The sequence below is a fragment of the Lepidothrix coronata genome, unplaced genomic scaffold (genome assembly GCF_001604755.1).
Source record: "Lepidothrix coronata isolate B3197 unplaced genomic scaffold, Lepidothrix_coronata-1.0 Scaffold44, whole genome shotgun sequence".
Lineage (NCBI taxonomy): Eukaryota > Metazoa > Chordata > Aves > Passeriformes > Pipridae > Lepidothrix > Lepidothrix coronata.
Genome location: NW_016690224.1, coordinates 4375801 through 4398786, shown reverse-complemented (window position 1 = coordinate 4398786; position 22986 = coordinate 4375801). Strand labels below are relative to the sequence as shown.

The 22986-nt window shown below is 41.1% G+C and overlaps 1 protein-coding gene across 1 annotated transcript; it reads left to right on the top strand.

Annotated features, from left to right (window-relative positions):
- The first annotated feature begins 8350 nt into the window (after window positions 1–8350).
- On the top strand, window positions 8351–22761 carry UPB1 (beta-ureidopropionase 1). The gene is made up of 10 exons (XM_017814153.1): window positions 8351–8516; window positions 9179–9350; window positions 10920–11007; window positions 11708–11802; window positions 12814–12975; window positions 15418–15587; window positions 17329–17410; window positions 18242–18284; window positions 19524–19678; window positions 22519–22761. The coding sequence occupies exons 1-10, from the start codon at window positions 8416–8418 to the stop codon at window positions 22600–22602; spliced, it is 1152 nt and encodes a 383-aa protein (XP_017669642.1). The 5' UTR covers window positions 8351–8415; the 3' UTR covers window positions 22603–22761.
- The last annotated feature ends 225 nt before the right edge of the window (window positions 22762–22986 follow it).

Sequence of the window (22986 nt, the reverse complement as noted above, 5' to 3'; positions counted from 1 at the left end):
AGCTTTGACACAGACCATCTGGTGGCTGTAGACACAAATAACCTAAGGAAAACAAATTTGAAATGTTTCAGGAAATGGCTATATGCATGCAGTGCACTGGGGGGGCAGGAGGGTGCCTGTGTGTAAAAGGAAAAAGATAAAAGCCCCTCTCTTTGGCTGCGGGAAGAGTGTCTCACTCATTCCTGGAAAGGACTGCATTCCATCCTTAATGATACTTGGCCCATAAATTTAGTACTGTCATCTCCTCTGGACACACAGAACTCTTCACTGTGAGGTTGGACCAAAGGTCCAGTATGGAGTCTAGTTGGTAAACAGAAAAATCCCCCAAACCAAACAAAAAACCCCCCCTTCCTACAGTTACTGTTAGAAATTTGCTCAGAAATTGCTGGTATGGAAACTATTGCTCAGCAGGAAAATTATCTCCACCAGTAGGTCATCCACAATCTCTTCCCTTCCTTCTTTCTGCTGACTTTGTGTTTCTAACCCATCCTGTCTTCTCATCTCTGTCAACTGGTTTAAATTCCAGTCTCCATAGACTGCTGGCTAGCAATGAAATGGTTAACATGGAGGGTTTTTGTTTTTTTTTTCTTTCTTTTTTTTCCTTCATAAAGCCAGTTTTCCTGTTTTGGAGCCAGAGAGATGCTTGGGTGGAAGGTGATTATTCTTCTCAGGACTTTGATTTCAGGCTCTCCGTGGACATCAGCAGATGCTATTTCAGCTGCTCCATTCTATTCGCATGTGAAATATTTTCTTGAAAACGGGAAAAATAGGAATATACTTTTCTTTCTAGATGAAAGCTCAGATCCTGAACTGGAGCATGTGAGGCAAGCCACAGCCAGTTGGTGGATGATTGTATAACCCTATAGGCAATATGATCCTTTCAGTATGTCACTCAAGCCAAGAGTTACATCTTGTATCTTCAGGCAACATGTGAATCTGTTCTATGTATACAGCTGACTGGCCAGATTTCAGTATAGTGTGATGGCCCAGAGTCCTCACTCTGGGTGCCTTCTGCTGTGGCTAAGAACAACATAACACAATAGACAGTATCAGTGATGGTAAACTGCTACTGAAAGATGCTGAAGACACCAAAGATCTTGAAATGGCCAATCAATCCTTCCTTTCTCCCCTTAATCACTGCAGATCCCTCTTGCCCTGTGCTCTCTCTCTCTCTTTTGAAAGTCTGATCATGCCATTACAGGTCCACAGACATTTGTATGGGCTCAGGAAGGACAGTAGAATGTGTTACACTCTTCATAAATGCAGCTTCCTTCTTCCTCGTTTGCCAACAGCACATCAGCAGCAAGTATCACTTTCCTGTGCAGGAATGGCTTTGATAAAAGGTACACTTGTGAGATATACTCCATTGACGAGTTATTTCTGGCACAGACAGAGCTGGAAGGAAGTCAGCATTACACACAGACACTCTTTGGCCTGGGAAGGTCTGAGAACCCTTTAAATACTTGGCTCAGAAATGGCTCTTTTCCTTTTATCTAGGAGATTTTTCCTTTCCTGTTAAGTTAATTAAACTTCTGTTTTGTCTTCCTCATGCCCTTTTGCCAGCATCTAGCCTGTTCATGAAGACACTAGTTCAATAACCATCATTTATAGTGTCAAGCTTAGGTTACTACTGTTTGTTTGCCAAGTGCAGCTGCAACCGTCTGCCCAAATTCACATGTTGCTGTGAGCCAGAGATATTGGCCTCCACTACACAAATGTGCCATTGAGGCCTCACAGCATCCCCTCCATGAGCTGTCCTTAAAAGATGGCAAGCTTTGTTGTCTTCCCACTTCTCTGAAAAAAGGGCTTGTTTACACTGGACAACTGATTTGAGTTGCAGTGGAGTCTGCAGTTCAAGTGAGATATTACTTCTGGTTAGCACCCTGTAAGATTATTCTCACTGTGGAATAAAAGTATGTAACTCAAAAATAAATTCTAAAGCAGATCATGTTATTCTGAAGCAGAAGTTTCCAGGCTGGGTATCACCCTAAGTCCCTGTGTATAAAAGCCCTGAGTGCCTGACATCCTGAGAGACCGAGTGTCTGGGGGTATGGATCAGACCACTGGGCAAATTCAGCTGAAGGGCTGAAGCCCCTTTCCCCCTTCTTAGCATAAAACTATGCTCCCATATCATGTTGCAGCAGAGGGATACCACAGATAGCACAGATGCTCCTTTTTTTCTTCCCTTCCCTGCCACCCCTGTCACTGTGCAGCCCTAGTTCCCACTAGCCAGTGGGAGCTGTGAGTTGAATGGCTTTGGTGAGAGACTAATGGGGAAGCATTTTAATATGGAGAATGTCCTGTGAGGACCTTTTATACAGTGCCTGTATGAGAGATCTAGCAGGTTTTCCATAATAATTCCAGTGGTGGGAAGGGTCTCATCCTTTGTGAGAGACAAGCCTTATTGTAATTTCCTCATTCTCTGCTTGAATGCCTTCCCAGAAAAGCAAGGTGTTGATTGTTAATGGATGTTGCTGTTCCTTTTGTGCTGTCAAGTGTAAAACTAAAGATTAATGTATCCCTTTATTGACTGTTGCATGCAGGTTTTAACCTGCCTGAAGAATATTCAGTGCCTATCCTAGAAGTTGCCCACCAGGCATTCAGTGGGCAAGCTATGGAAACAAACCTCTTCAAGCTCCTTGTTGAGTTTCTTTGAACATCATCAAACCCCAACCCATACAACTGAGAGCCAGAGTGGTGTACTGAATCCTTTAATACCACCTTGCCACTGGCCAAGCTATTAGCCAAAGCTCTCACCTAGAAAACAATGGGTTTGGGGCCACCTAATGAGCCCCCTGGGAATAATTTGCAGTTTTTTGGATGAAATAATTTTTCAGTGACTTTTTTCCCCTTAAGGGCGATATAGGGCTCTTATAATCTGCATTTGTTTTTAACTTGGATGTCTCTGAAGTAGCTGTTTGGGATTACCTTACAGTCAGGTCTTTTATAGAGGGTTAAATGACTGAAAATTGTCCTTTTTAGAATTTCAAATAAGCTCCCATTACTTCCCATATGATATCTCTATCAAACCTATCAAATGCTTTTCTAAAGTTCATAGAATTCACATAGAGCTTCTACTCAGAGGGGAAATCCTTGAGGATTTTGAAGTTAGCCTTGTGATAAATTCAAGTCTGTCTTTCCCAAACTCAGATTATTCAGTTCCAACTTAGATGTTTGCTAATTCCATTCTCTAACTATATTCTTGCCAGGAATTTGGCAGTATAGAAACATGTTCCAGACTCTGCCTCATCTCTCCAGCTCTTACACTTTGAAATATCTAAATTCTGCAAGGATTGAAACAAAAGATCTTTCTCCTACTATGAGGGGAGGGACATCTTCCTCTTCCCAGATTATACCTAAAATTCATTCATTTTGGTATAGACTACTACCCCCTTTGATGAAGGATTAGAACACTATTTATAGTAGGTGCTTAAAGACCGGGCTTCCTGAACCCGTGGAAAACAAATGCGCCAGATTTTATTCTTTTGTTCTTTTAATAAACTGTCCGTGAGATTCTTCCCCTCCCCTCCTTTCCTGCTGGTTTACTTGCATTCTTATATGTTCAGTGTTTTTCTCTTCTGTCTTTGTTCCAGTTTATCAGCAATTTACACACAGTTGTTTCCCAGACTCCACGATTTCAACAGCAAAAATAACACTGACCTTTTGAGCCCATGAGCAATCTCGTTGGTGGTAATTTAGCAGAAAGTTACAGTAATGAACAAGAACTCTGCTCTTAAATGTTAGATCACTAAATGTGTTTTATGAGTGTTTATTACTTCTTTAATGCACTTCCTGTGCACCAGGGAGACAGCCATATTCCAGGGAAGGATGAAGTTTTTAATTGGCGAAAGTGGCCAATTTGTGAATCTCTTCTGCTTTAAAGATACATTTTCAGGTGTGATTTAGTCAGAGCAATCAAGGGGAATGTTTCTAGCTAGAAAGACAACAGTGCAAACAACAGAAGGGCTCTTACAAAGATACCTTAACTCTTTGAAAACTGTGAGCTGGGCTTTTCCTGCGGGAGAGAGGGAAAGGTGACTGAACACTTATATTTCACTCTCCAGATGTGGGGCTGCTGAGGGACTGCTTTGGTCCCAGGCATGCCTGAGAGCAGACAAAATGTATTGTCAACAATAAACTTCCTCAGTTTTCAGCCACTTCCCCTCACCCAGCCTTCAGAACAGTGGGAAGCCAAAAGCAGATGACACAAAGCCAATAGAAGAGGTTTATAATTTGGCTTTCCTACTCTGGAGGTGATTGTACCTGTGGCTTTTGCAGAGTCCACGGGAAAGGTGAGGAATCTGAATGCAGGCCAGAATTTTCCATCTGTATAAAAATCCTCAACTAGTCTTTGTCTTCAGTTTACATACAGACCCATTTCTAAAACTGGCAGGAGTGATTGTAAGGATTTAAGTAGAAATAGGAAGAGAGCTTTGTCTGTAACTAGTGTAAAGGCAAAAAACCTCTCAAAACCCCCACTGAAGTTAGGTGTTATTAGCAAGAGGTCAGGGCTCAAAGGAGTGACTTTAAAACAGAGAACATTGATTTCCCTACATCGCAGCACCCTTAACCCAAAGCAGGACAGACAGGAAGGTTACCGTCCTTTTTTTAGCTGAGTATTCAGGAGCATGAAGCCAGTGCTTTATCTTCCCCCCCTGTATTTTAGACCTGTCTCCTCTCTCTACACTTTTATTATGCTAATTCCTCTTCACTGCCTGTCTCTTACACTTGAAATGTTTTGAATCAGGTGTGTTCCAAGCCAATTGTTTTACATTTCCAAACGAAGCAAGGGAATTTGTATTTGAGGTGAAGCAATGTAATGACCTATTTCAGTGATCTCTTTTGCAGTACAATTCAGCACTTTATTTTGTGGCCACTGGAAAATGGCATTGTAGGAGGTCATTCTACAGGCTGTTGCAGCATCTAGAAAGCAAGTTTAGACAGAGCACCAATATCGTGTGGCCTTGCAAGACACGTCTGGGTCCACATTCACCCAAACCCCTTGGTAGGTGTTAATAACCAGCAGCATGACCGTGTGGGTGATCTGAGACAGTTACTGGACTAGGGACACGAGTTATTAATTTATTTATCTGCTCTGGGGAACTTTGTGCGACCCATCTCAAGGACTGACAGGAGAAGAAAGCGCCTGGAGACACGATTCACGTGACAGTAGCAGGGTTTGTAAGAAGCTGGGTGTTTCAGAGGGAGTACATGTACATACTACCAACTTAGGAAGGATGGACAGAAACACTGCCACTAATCCTGCCTACTTGCTCTGGTACGTGATGCTGTTCAGCCTTTGCTCCTATCTTGGGCTACAGTGGAAAGACTTTGTTTGTTTGTTTAAATCTTTTCTTGGGTCTTTCCCAATTTTAGCCTGAACTCTAGATATTTGGCTCTTAAATTCAATCTCCAGGGTGCTTCTGACTAATGCCAGGGTGCTATTGTGGGGTTTTACATGAACTCTTGGGAACAGTCTTGCAGCACAGAGTGTGTGGACCAGGATTATCAAAGCCCAGTTTCTGCAATGCTGGGTTTCAGCGCACGACAACTGCTTTCTGTGCAGATTACACTGTGTGGTCCTGACTTCTGCATCCGACTTTCTGGACCACCCTGACTGAGGGCAATAGAGATGAAAAGCACGTGCACTTCAGAACTGTTTTGTAGGAATTTTCCCTCGTTTTAGAGAACTTTTGTTCCATAAAATACTCATTTTCCTCAAAACCAGTTATTATAGCCTGGGTTCATACCAAAAGGTTCAGCCATTTCCCAAAACAATTACTTGGTCCAGGTAATGCAGAACTGGGAAGAAGTTTAAATACAGAGGTTTGAAGAAGTCAAAACCAGAACTGGGATCTGGATTCAAGCATCCTACTTAAACAGATAATTGCAGTGACTGAAGTGGAACATTCAGACTTAAATCCAAGCCCTCTAATATGCTTTGTCTGGGGTATGGAAGGCATCTTCCTTTATTAGGTTACTTTCCTGCTCAACATTAACATTTCATGCTTTGAAGGTTTATTGTGTTGGCTGGAGTTATACCTTTATATACACGTCGTCCCTATGGAATAGCCTGGTCTCCTTTCATCATTATTAGTAATTCTAGGCTTGTCATTTCCTCTCCATGCAGTCTGGACCTCACTGCACTGTTGCAGGATGGTTGATACAGTGCACAGGAAATGTTCTGTTTTTTCAGGTCTCTACCGCTCCTGAGTATTTTTTTCAGGGGCTTCAGTTTTATTGCCATGAAGTCCATTTCCTACATGTAGTACAATTTACTAAATTACAAATAAACAAGGCACCAACAGAGAAGTCAGTGAAAGTTCACACTAAGAATAGAAGCTCGAAAAGTTCAGTTATGTGACCTTCTCCAGGAGCTGGATACAAAATAGACCTGCTGTTTTTCCCTTTAATTTGCAGTCCAGGCAGAAAAGAAATCGAACAGTTCCCAGAGAAACCCAGCCCCTTCTGTTTGTTTCTATGAATCTTCCAGAAATGCTTTATCTGTTGACATCCTGGGTATGCTGATATGGAAACGAACTTACTTGGCCTCCTCATTTCCCTCCTGTATTGTCAGCTGATTTCTGCATTGATCTTCCCTTCTGCAATGTTTAGAGATCTACCAGTCATGAAAGAAACAAGATGTTACTGATAGGTACCTTTAAAATTGGCCATTACAGCAAATTAGGATCATCAGATGAAAAATACCATGTATGTATCAGTCACTGCTTATTATTGCCCTTCAGAAATAGGTTTGGGAAAGAAAAATAATTCCTAAGAACAGGTTTTTAGGCCCTTGGTCATGAAAAAGTAGATGCTACACTGCTGAGCACAGGGCAAATAGACAATGTAGTAGCTATTCAGACTAAAGAGTTCCTTTCAAATGATGAGGTTTTTTTACTCCTTATTATTCAACATTTTTTGCTTTGTAGCATACTATCATCTGTATGTTTAGCTCATCTTGAAAAGTCCCCCACAGAGTAAAGGGGTGAGGTATTTTCTGTTTACAGGAGTCAGCGTGCCCTTTAGGAGTTATTCCAAAGAGCTCCTGTCCCTAACAATGCCCCAGAGCAGCACTTCTGCCTTGGTGTGCTTGGCAGGCAGAGCATCACTGCAACTTTTGGGGCTAAAAAGGGTGAATTAGAGAGAAGGAATCACAGCTTTCCAAATGCCTCAATGAAACCAGACTATTCCTGGACAATTTCTGCTTAAAGTTAAATATTAGACATTCTCTCCCTGACATTCTCTTTTTTATTTAGTCTAAAAGGCTTAATATTTAACTCAAAATACCTAACAACTGCAAATGCTAAGTGCTGAACGTTGTTACATCTTCCAGTAGATACATAAAGTAGTGCTTAACCTCGGTGGGATATATTTAGACATGTGTAGCCATCTCTGGACTTCGTGCTTCACTTGAATGAGAAAACCAGTTGCTACGTTGTGAATTTCCATGTGTTTTGAAGCAGAAGGCACAGCCAGTGGCTCAGTGGGAATAACTGGTTTAAACTGAGTGTTGACTTGGTACCTGCTGAAGGGATTGTTCTTTATTAGATGCACTTTTATTTTTGTCCCAGATCAAGGTCTTAATTGATTCAATCCTTTGTCTGACATTAACTCTGGTTTTGGGACAGATTTCCAATTATATTGGGCCTCAAATCCATGTTAAAGTCAAAGTTATTTATTGCTGGCTCCTATTCAGAGTCTTAGTGCAACTGAAATGGACACACAAATATGCGTGAAAACCACTGCCATTTTATAACCTCCTATTTCCAAGCTTTTCTGTTGGCATGTTATCATTGTAAAAAGCTCCCAAAAGAACGGTGAATGGCCGAAGGGGCAGGATCCTGGACATTGTATCACCTGGAATGCCTGGCCTGCCTTCCTCTCTCTTCCTCTTTTGCTTTCTCCCTTTCTTTCTCTCTCCCTTTATTTCTCTCTTCCTTTCTCTCTCTCTCCCTTTCTTTCTTGTTCTCTCTCTCCTCTCATCTTTCTGTCTGTCTTTTTCTTCTCTCCCCCTCTTTAATTCTCTCTTTCTTTCTCTCTTCCTTTCCATCTTATCCCTTTATCCAAACCCCACTGCTGCGTGCTTATAAGGCTGGGGGCAAGGACTAACTTAACTTCCACGAACTACCAATTTCCACACTAAGTGTGCCATTTGCTAATGACGCTTTCTGAGTTTGTTTTGAGGACCCTCAGACCCCCAGTAATTCCTGGGCTCTCCTTTCCCCTTCAGGGTGGGACGCCGCATTTTTGGCCACACTCGGTGCACAAGGGGTAAACAGCCATCCATGGCCGCGGCCCCTGAGGGGAACGGGGCGTGTCCCGCCGGGGCGCCCGGGGCGAAGTGCGGGGGGCGGGCGAGAGGCCGAGGGGCAGCGAGCGGCCGAGGGGCAGCCAGTGCCCGCTCTCACCGCCATGGCCGAGTCGCTGGAGTCGCTGGAGTCCTGCCTGGAGCGGCACATCCCGCCCGGGGAGCTCGCCGAGGTGAAGCGGATCCTCTACGGGCGCGAGGCCAGGTGCGCTGCGCTGCCCTGCCAGGACGGGCTCGGCCCCAGCCGCGGGTCCTTGTCCTGACCCGCCCGGTCTCCCGGCGCTCCGCTCCGCGGGGATGCCTGGCCGGGAGTGAGGGGAGGGAGTCGGTGTGAGGGCGGGTGTGGAGGACACAGGGCTGGGCTGAGGGGGAGAAGGAAGAGTAGGGTTTGTGGTTCTCTGCTGAGATAACCGGGGCAGTTTGGAGGTGATCCAGGCGTGAGAAGGTGACTGACAGGGATGAAAAGTGCGAGGGGAGACTGGGAGGTCGTGGCGTCGGGGAGAGAGAGCTGGAAAAGTGGGGATCAGGCGTGAGGAGAAATACATTGAGGGGAAGTGCTTGTAATCCAGCAGGCAGGTGGAGGTTTGTACGTATGTACTCCTTGATCTCTGCAGCAAGGTGTTGGTGTCTGGAAGTGACAGATAAGAGGGGGACACTGGGAAGTTGGTGCCATGGAGGTGATGGGTGAGACCTGCACAGGACCTGACCACTGCTCCACTGTCCCTTGGCTGATAGATGCATATGGCAGCGTGGGGGCATGGGTGTCTGCTGGTTAGACAGTGTTTGTGATCCCCTGGGTCCACTGCACTCAGAGCAGAAAAGGAGAACATCTCATCCTGAAACGTCTTTGTTTCCTGTTCAATCCAGAAAACTTAATTTGCCAAGTGCTGCATGGTCAGCAGCTCAGGAAAGAGATTTTGAGCTGCTGGGCTATGGATTTGAAGCTGCTCCGGAGCAATTGAGAAGGCCACGTATCGTTCGAGTGGGACTGGTACAGAATAAAATTCCTCTTCCCACAGACACACCAGTGGCAGTCCAGGTACACAAACTGGGACCGGGGCCGTTTGTAACTCATGTTCTGCTGGATTGAGAAATAACATGGTTCAGTTGCTGATTTTAGAATCTGCATCATGAAATGTCTAATGATGGCAGTGTAGGACCTGTCATTACTGCAGTGTAGGATCCTGTAAGAGATTTGGATGGCACATTCAGTTTTATTGTTTCTCAGAAACATCTCTTTTGTTTACCTACTGAAGGCCCAACCTGCTTGCAGTTTTTCCAAAGCTCAATATTTAGCAGCTCATTTTGCACCTGAAAATCCTTTGCCTTTAAAATTAAACATAAAATCATTTACACAAAATCAAAAGGGATGGCAACTGGTGGGAACCACAGGTGCAGTTCTTGTTTTAATTGAGAAATGTATAATTATAGGAAAATCCATTAGAGTAAACACAGATTAATACAACTGTGTTCATTATTCTTTGTACAACAGTCAGTGAAATCTTATTACAAGATAACATGGTTTAGTGGTGACTTGGACTTGATTATCTTACAGGTCTTTTCCAACCTTAATGATTCTGTGACCATCATATCTCAACATCTTGGACACAGAAGTTTTGAGGTGACACATGTGTATAGAAATAGCCTCTTAAGAGTAGCTTTAAAAAAGGGAAAGAAAAATACCATATTTATAAAATCTCCTGGAGTAGTAGTTTTGTACAGTGACAGGACAGAACATTTCTGAAGTAATTTGTTTTGGAAAGATTTACGTGTCACAGATGCAAGACATTAAATCAGTAAATGGATCAAGTTTGTGGATTCTGTATAGCAACTGTTGAAGAAAGTACCAGTTGTATTAATGATTTTACCTTATAAATAACTAGTTAACTATTTTTGTAAATATACAGCTCTTGAGTTCGTAGGTCACTGCAGTCTTGTCTTGAGTCCTTTTTTTTTTTTGACACCTGAAAGTAGCAATGCAAAGTGCTACACCTATGCTTATCTTTAAGTAGAATACTCTAGAAAACTACTTAATAAATGCTTTGATGGTTTTTGTTGGTAATAATTACTTACCTCTTAAGACAGAGGACTTTAGAAAATAGTTTGAACTTAAAAACTTCTAGAGAGTGTCCAAGATCACATGTACAAGCAGGATTTGGAGATAACCAAGGAAATAGACCGTCCTGGCCTCATGTTTTAAGATTCTGAGTATTTGACTTCAAATTCACATTTACTTAACATTGTTCTGTAGATTGTTCACAGTGAGCAGCAAAATTATGATTTTTGCTGATTCTGTTAAGACTTTCAGCTTTTTGCAGTCAGTCAGCAATGAGTTGCCTTGTATATAAATGTTGCAACCTTGGAATTAGAATCCCTTTGGAATGCTTTCTCTATTTTCAGCATCTAAATGCTTTTACAAATCTATATCTGACTCTATTATCAATGTTCAAGAATGATAGCTTGTTGAGTTACTCCCTCTGAAAGCAGTGGCACTAAGTATAGAGCAAGATAAACTCAATGTGAACAAAGGTTGTAAAACCAGGCTGTTAGCAGAGAAGTGAGTTAGAACATGCAGCTTTTTTTATAGTGTGGCATTTCTCACAATCAGGTGGCTGCTCTGCACAGGCGAATTGAGGAGATTGTGGAAGTAGCTGCAATGTGTGGGGTCAACATTGTGTGTTTCCAGGAGGCCTGGAGTGAGTATTTTCCATGATTCCTTCTAAGTTGTCAGGTGTCAAGTTCCTTCTATTTTACCAGGTGTCCTGTACTAGAAATGGGCCTTGTGACTAACCAGCAGAAATCTTCCAAGATACAACAATGGACTTTACTGATTTACTTCCTAAAGGAAAAACCAAAGAGCCTGAGTTAGGAGAAGTGTATGGAAGATGTGTGTGAGGTCTGTCACATTGAAGACTGGCATGATCTGCAATGGTGATATTTGTAGCTCCTTCATGGCACCCTTCCTGATTCTTTCCTCTTTTTTTTTTTCTCCTAAAACTTTAGGTTTTTTTTCTAGACGGGTACTAAAATTTAAAAATCTGTTTTTAAGTAGCATGTGGTGTTTGAGGCTTAACAGAAGCGAACCCCAAAAAGAAGTCCTGTGAAATGTTTGTGAAAACAGGTACAGACAGTGTACACTGGTGGCTGGGGTGTATTTCGTGGTTTTGCCCCTGCTGAGACATCACTTAGTGCATTCATTCTCTTCTGCTTTGCCCTCTGTGGGCTCAAATCTCCTTGCCCTTGCTAAAAATATTTTTAAATACCTTTTGCCTTTAAGCAAGAAAAACAGTTGAATCATTCTTGTTTAATTTTTAATTTGTGTTCATGCAAATAGTGTGTATTTCTTGAGTGACATGAGCATTCTTGTGAATTTTGTCTTGCTTTGGTGTTTTCCAGCCATGCCCTTTGCTTTTTGTACAAGAGAGAAACTGCCTTGGACTGAATTTGCTGAGTCAGCAGAGGATGGGCCAACAACAAAATTCTGTCAAGAGGTAAAAAACCCAACCAAGCAGAAAACCCCAAACCCACATCCATCCTCCATCCCCAGCCCATAACTGCCACTGTTCAGCATGGATTTCTTCTTTATGTGCCGTTCTGGTATCACTGAAAAAACTGAAATAATAAAAGGTAAATTTTCAACTTGCTTGACAAATACAGCCATAGTGAGTTGAAGTAGAAATGGACAACAGCTGTGCTCAATATTTATTTCTTGAACTACTTTGCATCTAAAGACTGCCTTTTACCATGAAAATCAAATGAAACTGCCCATTAAACTGTTCCTGAATTTTAAACGGGAGGAATGGTTCTTCATACAAATATTTTTAATTTCTATTTAAACGGTGTTTCTTTCCTAGAACAGTCGAGCATTAAGCAGTGTTTGCATGGAAGTGTGAGGAGCAGAGCAGCCTTTTCTGAACAGGGAACACTGTCACACAACTCTTTGGATCCCCCTCTGGAATGACACAAATGTAGGGAACTTTTTATGGACCCAAGGAGATTTGTTATTGTCTGGCTCTTGTTTCTCCAGAGACTGTTGATTAGAAGGGTGGCAGAGTTTATTTTTGTTTTCTTACAGCTTTTTTTTTAAATAAGCGATTTCAATTATTTTCATTTACAAGTGATTGAAACAACAAAAGACTGTTTTGATGTCAGATTTTCCCAGATATGCACTGAGCTATTAAGCTTTTGTGGCCAGCATAATATCTGTAGTCTGATCTAGGGCAAAAACATGTTGCTTCTCACTGTGGAATTAATGACACTATGGAAGCTTGGAGAAATAAGAGAGAAGTGATTTGAAGGAAAAGACAATGTGCTAGTAAACTGGCAGAAGTTGCTGTGTTTCTCACTCATACCCATGTCACTTAACACTTATACTATACATAATGCTATTTTAATTTTTTTTTCAATGAAATAACTGTTTTCAGTGAGCTGTTGGTGTCTGTCGGTCTGAGGTACTGCAGGTTTGTGTTTATTTAATAGAGAAATTGTGTTCATTTGTACAGCTGGCAAAGAAGCATAACATGGTTGTGGTATCTCCAATCCTGGAGCGAGATGAAATACACGGTGGAATTCTGTGGAATACTGCAGTGGTCATTTCTAATTCTGGGGCTGTCCTTGGCAAAAGTAGGAAAAATCACATTCCAAGGGTTGGAGATTTCAATGAGGTAAGATGCAGTACGGTGACTGTCAGGTCTTACCTTGCAGCTCTTTGTGCCAGCATGTGCTGCGTCAGTCGTACTGGCAGGAAATGTAATGTGTTTCTAGAAAATGTGGTTCACTTACTGTCAAATCAGTTTTTCTCAGATGAAATTACACTAAGTTAATTTCTCAGGAATTAATAATTGTTGTGAGAGTGATGAGTCTTGGAAGACAAATGATGTCTGTCATGTAATCTTCCTTGGCCTGGCGGAAACTACAAAAGCATCGAGAATCTTTAAAAAAAAAGTCATTTAATTCACAGCTGTGTTATGTTTGTTGTGCATGATTGGCTTGGGTAGTGTTTTCGTGTGTGCATGTTGAACTTGTTTCAGTTTGCAGGGCAATTGTTTCATGGTTCAAGTGTGAACATTACGATCTTTCTGTGTTTCTCTGTGAGGTTGTCTTGGAAATGACAGTTCTTTTGCTTGTGTTTCTTTGGGCAGAGTCCTTTAATTCATTACACTTGTGACTGAATAGCTGGTTTGTGGCATCTTCTGTTTACTGATCATATTGCTGCCACTTGAAGCCCCCCCAGCAGGTTTTAGGCCATCCTGGAGAATCAGCTTCAGCTAAACTAGCAGTAAAGGCAATGTCAGAAGAAAACTGGTAGATCTGAAATGTGTTTATCCATCCATAGAATTATCACAAGTAGAAAGATCAGGATTAAAAATTAACCAAAGTCTAAAAATGCATTGTCTTACCACTAAATATCTCCTTATCAGCTAAAGTGAGTAAATAACAGAGGCATTTCTTCTAAGCACTGGGTGCTGCTCTATACCTGCAGTTGGTTTTGTTCCCTGTCTGAATGCTCCAGTCACCAATCTGAGGCTTCAGAATCTAAACTGCTTTCTTATTAATTTAAAAGCTACTTTTGGGTCTTGAAAATTCATGTTCAAAGACCTCTGGAAGTTTTGACCTGGGATCCTGGCCCTGTCCAGGCTGGTTTGTGTTTCTTCAGAGGAGGCTGTTAAGGGTTCTACACAATGCATTTCTGGCACAGGCCTGTCAGCACCAGTGCTACCTTCTATTTTTAACCATTATTTTGTTACTTAATATTATTTTATCAGGTCTGTCCTTTAGTAACTCAAAATAGTAACTCACAAACCCCTTAGTTACTTTCCACACTTTTTTATTTGTTCCTTGTGTAATCCAACAAAAAAATAAATTCCTGTTGCTTGTCCTAATGTATGATGTCTTTCAGTTTTCCAGACTGTTTTGTGGAGCATCAACAGATTCCAAGAAACTTGTTGTTTCCAGCTGTGAAACTGTAATAAAAAGCACCTAAAAAGGAAAATATTTTTACTTTTTCATGTCAAATATAAATAAGAGTTTCAGTAAGAGTTTTGCTTAGTTGCTAAAAGAAGTTAGTTCTTAGAATCCTAAATGCCAGAATTACTACAGAACAGTCTGTTTATGGCTTGCGGGTGTACTACAATGATCTGACATTTCTTCTTGTGTCTACCTTTTTATAGAATCAGGCAGTGTTTGCCCAAAACAGCACTGTCTTTAGCTTGTTTTGTTAGCAGAGCATTAAGTCCATTCTTCTGACCTGAGCAGTTCTGATAGAGCAACTTTAGAAACCACCCAGGCTACAGGAAAGGATTATGTTCCTCTGTGCTACTTTGATGTTGTTTTCTTTATCAACAAAGTTAAACCTCAAGGAAATGTTGAGTTTGAAATCATTTCTTGTGGATTGTCTCTGTAGAGCAGATAGGGAAAGGAGCCTTGCTGAAGTCATGCCCATTGAGTCAGTGAGAACTAAATGGAAAGCGAAAGATTGGTCTGTGCCCTGTGCAGCCATGTGTGGGAGGGCACATAAACAAAAATCAATCCTTCTTGAGCCATCACAGTTTGTTGCTGCAGAGATGATTGTGACCTCTGGTGAGGAATAAAGAAATAAGAACTGATGAATTCCCCGAAGCAACAGCATTCTTATTTTTCTTCTCCTATTGTGATAGGAGAAACTGAGAATAGAAAAAAAAATGGAAACATATTCAATTAGCAGGATCCAAATAAAAGGACTGTGAAGGAAGATTTTCTCATATGGTGAGTGTACTGAGAGAGGTGCCTAAAGCTTAGTGATTTGTGGATCTGCCCTAAGCTTCTGTAGGAACTTCTAGCATTGACAGAAGAGTTTATGCCATAGTCACACAGTGCTTAGATGTAGCATGAGAGAGGGAACAGAAAGGAGCTTGAATTTGATCTCAGCAGCCTAAGAGCCACTTTTTGGTGTACACTCCTTAGAGTGCACTGTGTGCTAAATGAAAGGTGTTGTCCTCACCCATGATCTAATGATTTGAACCTGATTGTCAGGAACTGGGAAGTGTCAAAGCAATGTTGGTGGTACTTCCTTTCACTTTTTTTAAGAAGTCTGCCTTTATGTTGTTTTTCTTGTGTTTTGTTTGTAGTCTACTTACTATAGGGAAGGAAATACAGGACACCCAGTGTTTCAGACACAGTTTGGAGCAATTGCTGTGAATATTTGCTATGGGCGCCATCACCCTCTGAACTGGCTCATGTTTAGCCTGAATGGGGCAGAGATCATCTTTAACCCTTCAGCCACTATTGGGAAACTCAGGTAAAATACAAACTGATTTATTGCTCCCTTTCTGGGTTAACTGACCTCTGATCCCCTCACTGGGCATTCAGGAGCACCTTGCTGAGGTCTTGGAACAGGAGGTGTAGCCTCCTTGTTCTGCCTTCACAAAGGAGCCTGCATTCTTCTCCACCTGGAGTTTTGGGCTGCCACTCTGCTCCCACTCACTGATGCTGTCTCAGAACTTTACTTGTACATCTGCAGGTCTTCTGTCTTTGAGACAGAGTTAGCCAGCATTCAGCTGGTGTTCTGAAAGCTAGTGAGAGTTTATTTAGATAATTCATGTAATATTTGTGCTTTGTGACAGACATTAGTCATTTATGTCCAGGCTTATCTTGCCAGCTTGTGTTGTCCACGTAGGAGTATGAAATTGCAATTTGAGAAACCTTTTTCTGAGAAACTTTTTTTTTTTTAACTCCCAGCAATTTTTGTGATTATCAGGCCTCTTGAACCAGACTGCACCAGTGTAAACTTTCCCTTGAGATCAATCCTCTGCAGATTGACATTAATTGCACCCTACTGACTTGATTTTCTAAAAGAAAAATTAAAACCAGCTCGGAGGGCTAAGAAAATACACTTCTTAGCTAACTCTGGGGTCACTTCTCGGGTACAGCCTTTTTTTCCTGTCTCTCCTCTTCTGTGAAATTGTAATTTGCTGGAGCTTTTCAATAAAATCCCTGTTTCTTAAAAGAGCTGACTGCCAGACTCAAAGCAGTTGAGAAAAGAGGCAATAAACCAAGTCCTTTCAATCAGCCCAGTGACCATCTCTGAAGGTTCTTGAGTCTGACTGGCAGATTAATGAGCGCTTACAGCCTGTTTTGGGATTCCAAATCTGGCAGGTACTTGCTATCACAGGAGTGTACAAATTGTATCACCTTTGTTTTGAAGCTCTGAGTACTTCCAGACCTCCTATTGACTTGTCGGATCCATGTGTATCAAACTATTTAATAAAAAGAAAACTAATTCAGTTTTAAACATGTGTCAGAATTGGAATTTCCTTTGGAAAAGAGGTAGAGGCTTGTTAGAAGGAATTCTTTTATTCCTCATGTCTCAGTTCTTAGTTTTAGTAAATTTAGTGACCGATTTAATAAATAATTTTTGTGAAGTTATTGGGATGATGTTGTTAAACTCACTTGCTTTTCTATCAGCCCAGCATGGGAAAATGACTTTCTGGAAAGTGCTATGAAAACTGTGGTTGAAATAACAGAAGTAGAAAATTTTGGTGGAATTTTTTTTTTCTTTAATTTCTTTTTATTATTGTTATTCCCATAATTTTTTTTTTCATTCACTGCTGCAAAAGTTTCTCCTGGACCATTTTGAGGGGAAAAAAGGAGGCAACTTGTATGAATCCCTTACAGTTTTTTTTACAGAATGCTGTTTGGTCTGTGAAAATTAATGGACTGTCAGCACATGTGCAAAATCTTCTGCATAATTTGGAAAGTAAAATATTTTGCACTTTAATTGCTTTGAAAATCTTGAGACGTGGTAACTTTTCCATGGCAAAGCCACATTTACCAGTTTATCAGATAGAGTCGTTCACACCTCTTAACTCCACAGAAAATAATGTGGTGCTTGGCTCTATCTAGGGATATCTGGGACAGCAAGATCAGTCTTAACAGCTGAGTTTGGCTTGACAGACAATGTACAGGAGAGACAGTCAGAATGTAATTTGGGCCCAGAAGTGTACAAGTAGTGAGTTCCTGCTGCCTCTTTGATACTGCAGCGAGCCGCTGTGGGCGATCGAAGCCAGAAATGCTGCCATAGCAAATCACTGCTTCACCTGTCCCATCAACAGAGTGGGAACAGTGAGTATCTGCATTGTTTCATTTCATTTCATGGTTCAGGCAGTGGAGTTAATTCAAGGCAATGGACTAACAGCACCAGGATGCAGAGATTCCATTACTGTCTAACTACTGTATTAGGGTTTATGATGTGATATGAAGATGGACAGGGATAAAGAGATTGAGAGCTGCCTCGTTGCTGGCAGCCTCGGTTTTGGTGGCAGCTGCTTCCTGTTCTTGAATCGAATCTTTGTAATAGGCACCTGCCCTTTTGTTAACTCTCCTGGTGTCTGTGGGGATATCAGTATTCTTTTAGCCAAAATGACTGAAAATTAAATATATCCTCAAATCAGTGGTACACAGCTGGTGGCTGTTGTACAGATCCTACCTCTTTCTGGAGTGTAAAAGTCTATAATGAAAATTCGTATTGCACACAAAAGGTCATTTTTGTCTTCAGATTGGTACAAATACCCTACTTTTGTATTTGGTTCCCTACAAAAGTCCAGACTTGTTCTTGCTGTTATGTAAATATGTTTGGCCTCCTTTTGTGATCCAAAAATATGTGTTTGATTAAATATCTCCTCCTTTGCCTCTTTTTTAAACTTGTGTAACAGTTGCAAGGCACGTTCTCCAAAGTGTGTGAGCAACAGGCAGTGATAAAAGACCTTGTGTTCTATCCCATCCATCACTGAAACTAGGCCCCTCTGATGAGTCCCTTTGGACAGTGCTGATAGTGTGCCAGAAAAAAACTTGGTAGATTTATATGAACTTCCAAACTGAATATGATAGACTAGCGGGGATGTCTCGAATGAAATGGAACTATACTGCCACCTATGGATTCCTCTTGTTTCACAGGAACACTACAAAAATGCTTTTACTTCTGGAGATGGTGGAAAAGGTACGTTCAGAAATCACATTCAGGGGTTGCTAATAATTGTTACCGAGAAAGTCTGAAGAAAGGATGACTCTCCTGCAAGTGTCTTCCCTGTGCAGCTGGAGTGCCTAGTCACTGCCTCACCTAACACTGCTGTTTGTTAGCTGGAGAGAAGGAGTATTTCGTAGGAATGGTGGTGGTACCTCATATGTGGTTGCCAGAAGTTGATACCTAAGGTTTCTGTACACTTCCAGAGGACTGAGAGTTAATGCAGGAGAACTGGGAGACAGAAGTCCCACAAGTTAGCCTGTGTTGTCAGTGCATGCATGACATTGTATTTCCAGTTTTAAGATTATTAAGAGTTATTCCACAGCCCTGGAAGTGTTTAAAGGCAGGTTGGACAGGGCTCTGAGCAACCTGGTCTAGTGGAAGGTGTCCCTGTCCATGGCAGGGATTTGAAACAAGAGGATCTTTAAGGTCCCTTCCAACCCAATGTGAGTTTGTGAACAGTAATTGCCCTAGCCTGAATCTTCAGCCAGGCCATTTTTTTCCAGTTTCCCAGATTTGCTGGAAGTTAAAGAGAATGATCAAAGAAGAACGTGAGGTTTGCTTGTATGTACTTGTATGTTGAAACATTAGAATCTGACCTGTGCCAACCCTTGCTGCTTCTGGCTTCATCCAGAGTGAGCCTGAGCCTGTTTTTTGGCCAGTTTTGGAGCTAAGTGTTTTTAGCAGCTGCATAAAAAAGACCAGTGGTGTCCCTTGCTTAGTAGTACAACAGATGTGGTTGATTTTTAGCACAACTCAAGAGTTGTGCAACATGAAATAGTATCTTTTCCGTGCCTCAAATCCCACTGTTTTCACCTCTGACCTTGTACTGAAAGTCAGTTGGGTGAATCTCTGTCAGCTGTTTGGGAAATGTATGATTTGACAATTAGAATTCATTTAAATGCTAAATAAAAATAAAAGCAAAGCCTTTAGTTCAGAGACTTAATAATGGGAAAGCATAACCATGCATTATTTAAAAGGCAGTGCAGTGAGTTTTTCCTGTTAATTTGATGGTGTACAGTGCATGAAAGTAAATTACTGGCCAAAACTGAAATTCCTTTAGGGTCGTGATGTGACTCTTCAGGATGATACCTTGCCTAAAGGGCAGTGAGTGAGCAACCGTAAGAAATGGAGCCAGGTTTTATGGGACACTGCCTGTTAAGTTGTACACTTATTTGCACATGGTGTTACAGGCTTTTTAAACATTTCTTTAAGCTCACCATGACTTGGGCCATTTTTATGGCTCCAGTTACGTAGCAGCACCCGACGGCAGCAGGACCCCGGGACTGTCCCGCACTCGGGAGGGACTGCTGGTGGTAGAGATGGATCTGAACCTCTGCAGGCAAGTCAGTGACGAGTGGAATTTTAAGGTAAGCCTGATTATAAAGAAAATATCATATTAGAGACAACAAGCCTTCATAATGATTCCAGCATCTTGCAATAGCTAAAAGGCAGGTGTTTTTTTTTTAATCGTAGCAGTCCAGAGCTTAAAGTGTTGAACTAATTTAACAGGATGTTCTGGAGGCTAAAGACATAGACAGATTTGGAAAAGGAGTTGCCAAATTCAGGGAAACTAGGCCAGTAGCTTTCAAATGAAAACCTGAGCCTCTGGCCCCTAAGTGTGGATTGCCAGGAGCTCTGAGGGCTGCTGGGGAAGTGTCTGTGCTTTCCTTGTGCAGTGTCTGTAGGCATTTGTCTCTGAGCTGAGATGGGCCTTCGATCTGATCTGATGCAGTAGTAGTATATATTCTTAGGGCCTTAATTGTAGTTTTGGTGAAATTTAGTGAAAACCCAAACCCACAGGCTTCTGAGAATTTTCTGAGTGCAAACTTCTTGCAGTGCTAACTCCCTGAATTTGTGGCTATGTTGGAGCTACAGAGAAAGACCTCTGTACTGTGTGCAGTCGTCTCTGAAGCATCCTAACACACTTTTGAATTTATCTAAATCAGATTAAGATGGTTGCAAGCCACTCCACATGGCTTTAACAAACTTATTTGTTACTAGCTTTTTGTATTCTGAGATAAAGCGAATTTGGATCATCTTTCCTGTGGGTGTAATTTGATTTAATTTGTCCAGCAGCAGTGCTGGTTGAAGAAATGGCTGGCTTAGCACAGCAGCTTGCTAACCCTTCAGCTGTGCCAGTACAAGCTGTGTAGGGTGCTATATGTGTAAGTATTATATACTGATTTAGTGGGGCAACCAGATGACACTCTAGTTCCCTTTTTCTAATCTGATCAAGTTTACCACAGACCCCACAAATACCCTGTTGGAACAACAAAGAAGGCAAGCAAAAGGATAAAAGAGGTGTTAACTTCTGAAGTAGGTTTTGATGATGAAAAAAACATCTTGCTCTCTTATGGGGAGACAGGTCTTTTGTTTTAGTCCTCAGTACTCCTAGAGATTAGAAGTTTTTCCTATCTACTCTTAAGATCAGCATAATTTAAATCCTAACGAAATAGATAAGAACTCCAGGTTAGCAACTATCACAATATATGTAGGTTTTTGGTGATCACCTAGCATTTAAAATAAGTAATCATTTGCAGGGAGTGTCAGTTTTTTAATATCATGTTACTGCAAGGAGACATTTATTTTACAGAGCTGGTTTATTTGCATCCTGTGCATTATAATATAGTGCACTGTCTAAGGTGTTTTGATTTTAGTGAGATGTAAAAAGGCAACTTTTCTGTGGATTTGAAATGCTGAATAAGCTTTTAAATGAAAATGCAATAATTTCTTAGCTAGAGCTTAATTTCCTTGATAGTGTTGCTAGTCCATATATAGGGACAAAACCCAAAAAGTCATTTCAGGTCATCTTCTGGACAGAGTTGCATTTGTTGTTTTGCAGATGCCTGTGATAGGTATGTGGTTGTTGTTATAGTGGAATGAAACTGTGCTGAGAGATGCCCATTTTTTTAAGTCAGGCAGACATTCAGTTCTGCTTTCCCACTGAAATCTGAGGCCCTTATTGCAAGTAGATTTAGTGTGTCAGGAAGCACATGGATCATTGCTTGTAACAGCTTAGTAAGGGTATCTGAACAACTGCAGTTGCATTGATTAGGAAAAACAAACAGTAAAAACAAAACACTGACCTTTGGCTGTTTTGTGTAGAATTGTGTATTTTTTGTTGTCCTCAAGTCTTGTGCTTTCAGCACCTTAGTTGTATGTTGATGGTGTGGACTGCTGTTGTTGGTCTTTTGGCACATAAGGCACAGCTGTGGTTTTGTTTATGTGACAGTGGGTGGCTGTTTCCTTTTCCTCTCATTTGTGGCCAAGACAGAGGTAGTTCTTGATGAGGGGAATGAGGAAGTGTGAAATCATCAGTTACCCACTGCAGAAAACCCTTGATAGCAAGTAGGAGCCTATTTAACCTGCTCTGGGATCTGTGGTTTGCATCCAGTGATGCCTGAAAGGGACGTTCAGTAGAATGTCTTTGCTTAACTTAGAGGAGCAGAGGAGTTAAACAAATTATCTATGTTATACTCTGGCAATAAAGAAGTAGCTGGCTCCTCCCAGAGCCAATTGTTGTGGTCTGTGCACTTCAGGAGAGGATGACAACACTACATCAAGTGCTGTATTTCAGCACTTTCAGCACTTGCTCTTATCGCCCAAACCATTAATAGTATTTCATATTATTTCATATTAATTAAAGGGGAAAGTAAGAGCAACCCAAATTCTGTCAGTGGCACATACACAAATGCACTGCTGGCAGCAGGGTTCATTGGTTGTCAAAGACATGACATGAAGCCATAATTACAGATACATTCCTTTGCCTTCACTGACATAACTTACTTAAAAAATTGTTGATGCATAAGCAAGGAAGTCCACCCTTCAAATTCAACTTCCAGTTATCCACAATAACCAAAATAGCCTTAAGTAATTAGTCAGCAGACATGACTGTCAGTGAAGGAGAGCTGTAGAGAGAGAGCTGTTCATTTAAAAGTTTGACTTTTTAGAGTGGAAATATGCATCTTTTATGTGTAGAAATACAGTTATTGGCAATACAGTGCAAGTTCTTTTATCAAAAGTATGTTAGTTTGTGCTAAGGCACTGGAGGTCTTGAATTCTGAGTGAATTATGATTTTGCTGTTTTATGACAATATTAAATCCTATGTTGTCATAAAAAGAGAAAAAACAGTGGATATAAATATTTTCTACTGAACTACTTTCATAGCTCACTGAAAGAACTGAAGCTTTGATCTTCCTTTTCCAGATGACTGGTAGATATGAAATGTATGCAGAAAAGCTCGCTGAAGCAACCCAGCCTTACTTTATACCCAATATCATCAAAGAGTAAGAGAGAGCATCTCATTATAAGAAAAATTAAAAGGTACTGTTGGATGATAGCTGTCCTGTGGATCACAAGTTGTTCTTTTAATATTGTCAGTTTAATTTCCTGTAACCAACTTTAAATAATAGGATTCAAAACTGTCTTAAGTAAAATAATTGAAAGTGGCTTCTGGAGTGTTTGGTTTGTTATTTACAGTAATGAATGAAAAGTTTTGTTCTTTACTAGAACTACATCCAGTAGGAACACATTGATATAAAATGATAATGAAATTTATTCAGTACAGTATACTGTGATGTAGTTTGATGATGAGTTCACAGAAAATAAAAATTTTTACATGATATTTGCATTGTGCCTCTGTTTACTTCTGCTTTCTAGTTCTTACCCTTTAAT

Coding starts and splice junctions, on each gene's coding strand:
- UPB1 (XM_017814153.1), top strand. CDS start 8,416: ATGGCCGAGTCGCTGGAGTCGCTGGAGTCCTGCCTGGAGCGGCACATC. Junction 15,588..17,328: donor GCCACTATTGGGAAACTCAG/GTAAAATACAAA, acceptor TTGATACTGCAG/CGAGCCGCTGTGGGCGATCG. Junction 19,679..22,518: donor GTGACGAGTGGAATTTTAAG/GTAAGCCTGATT, acceptor TTCCTTTTCCAG/ATGACTGGTAGATATGAAAT.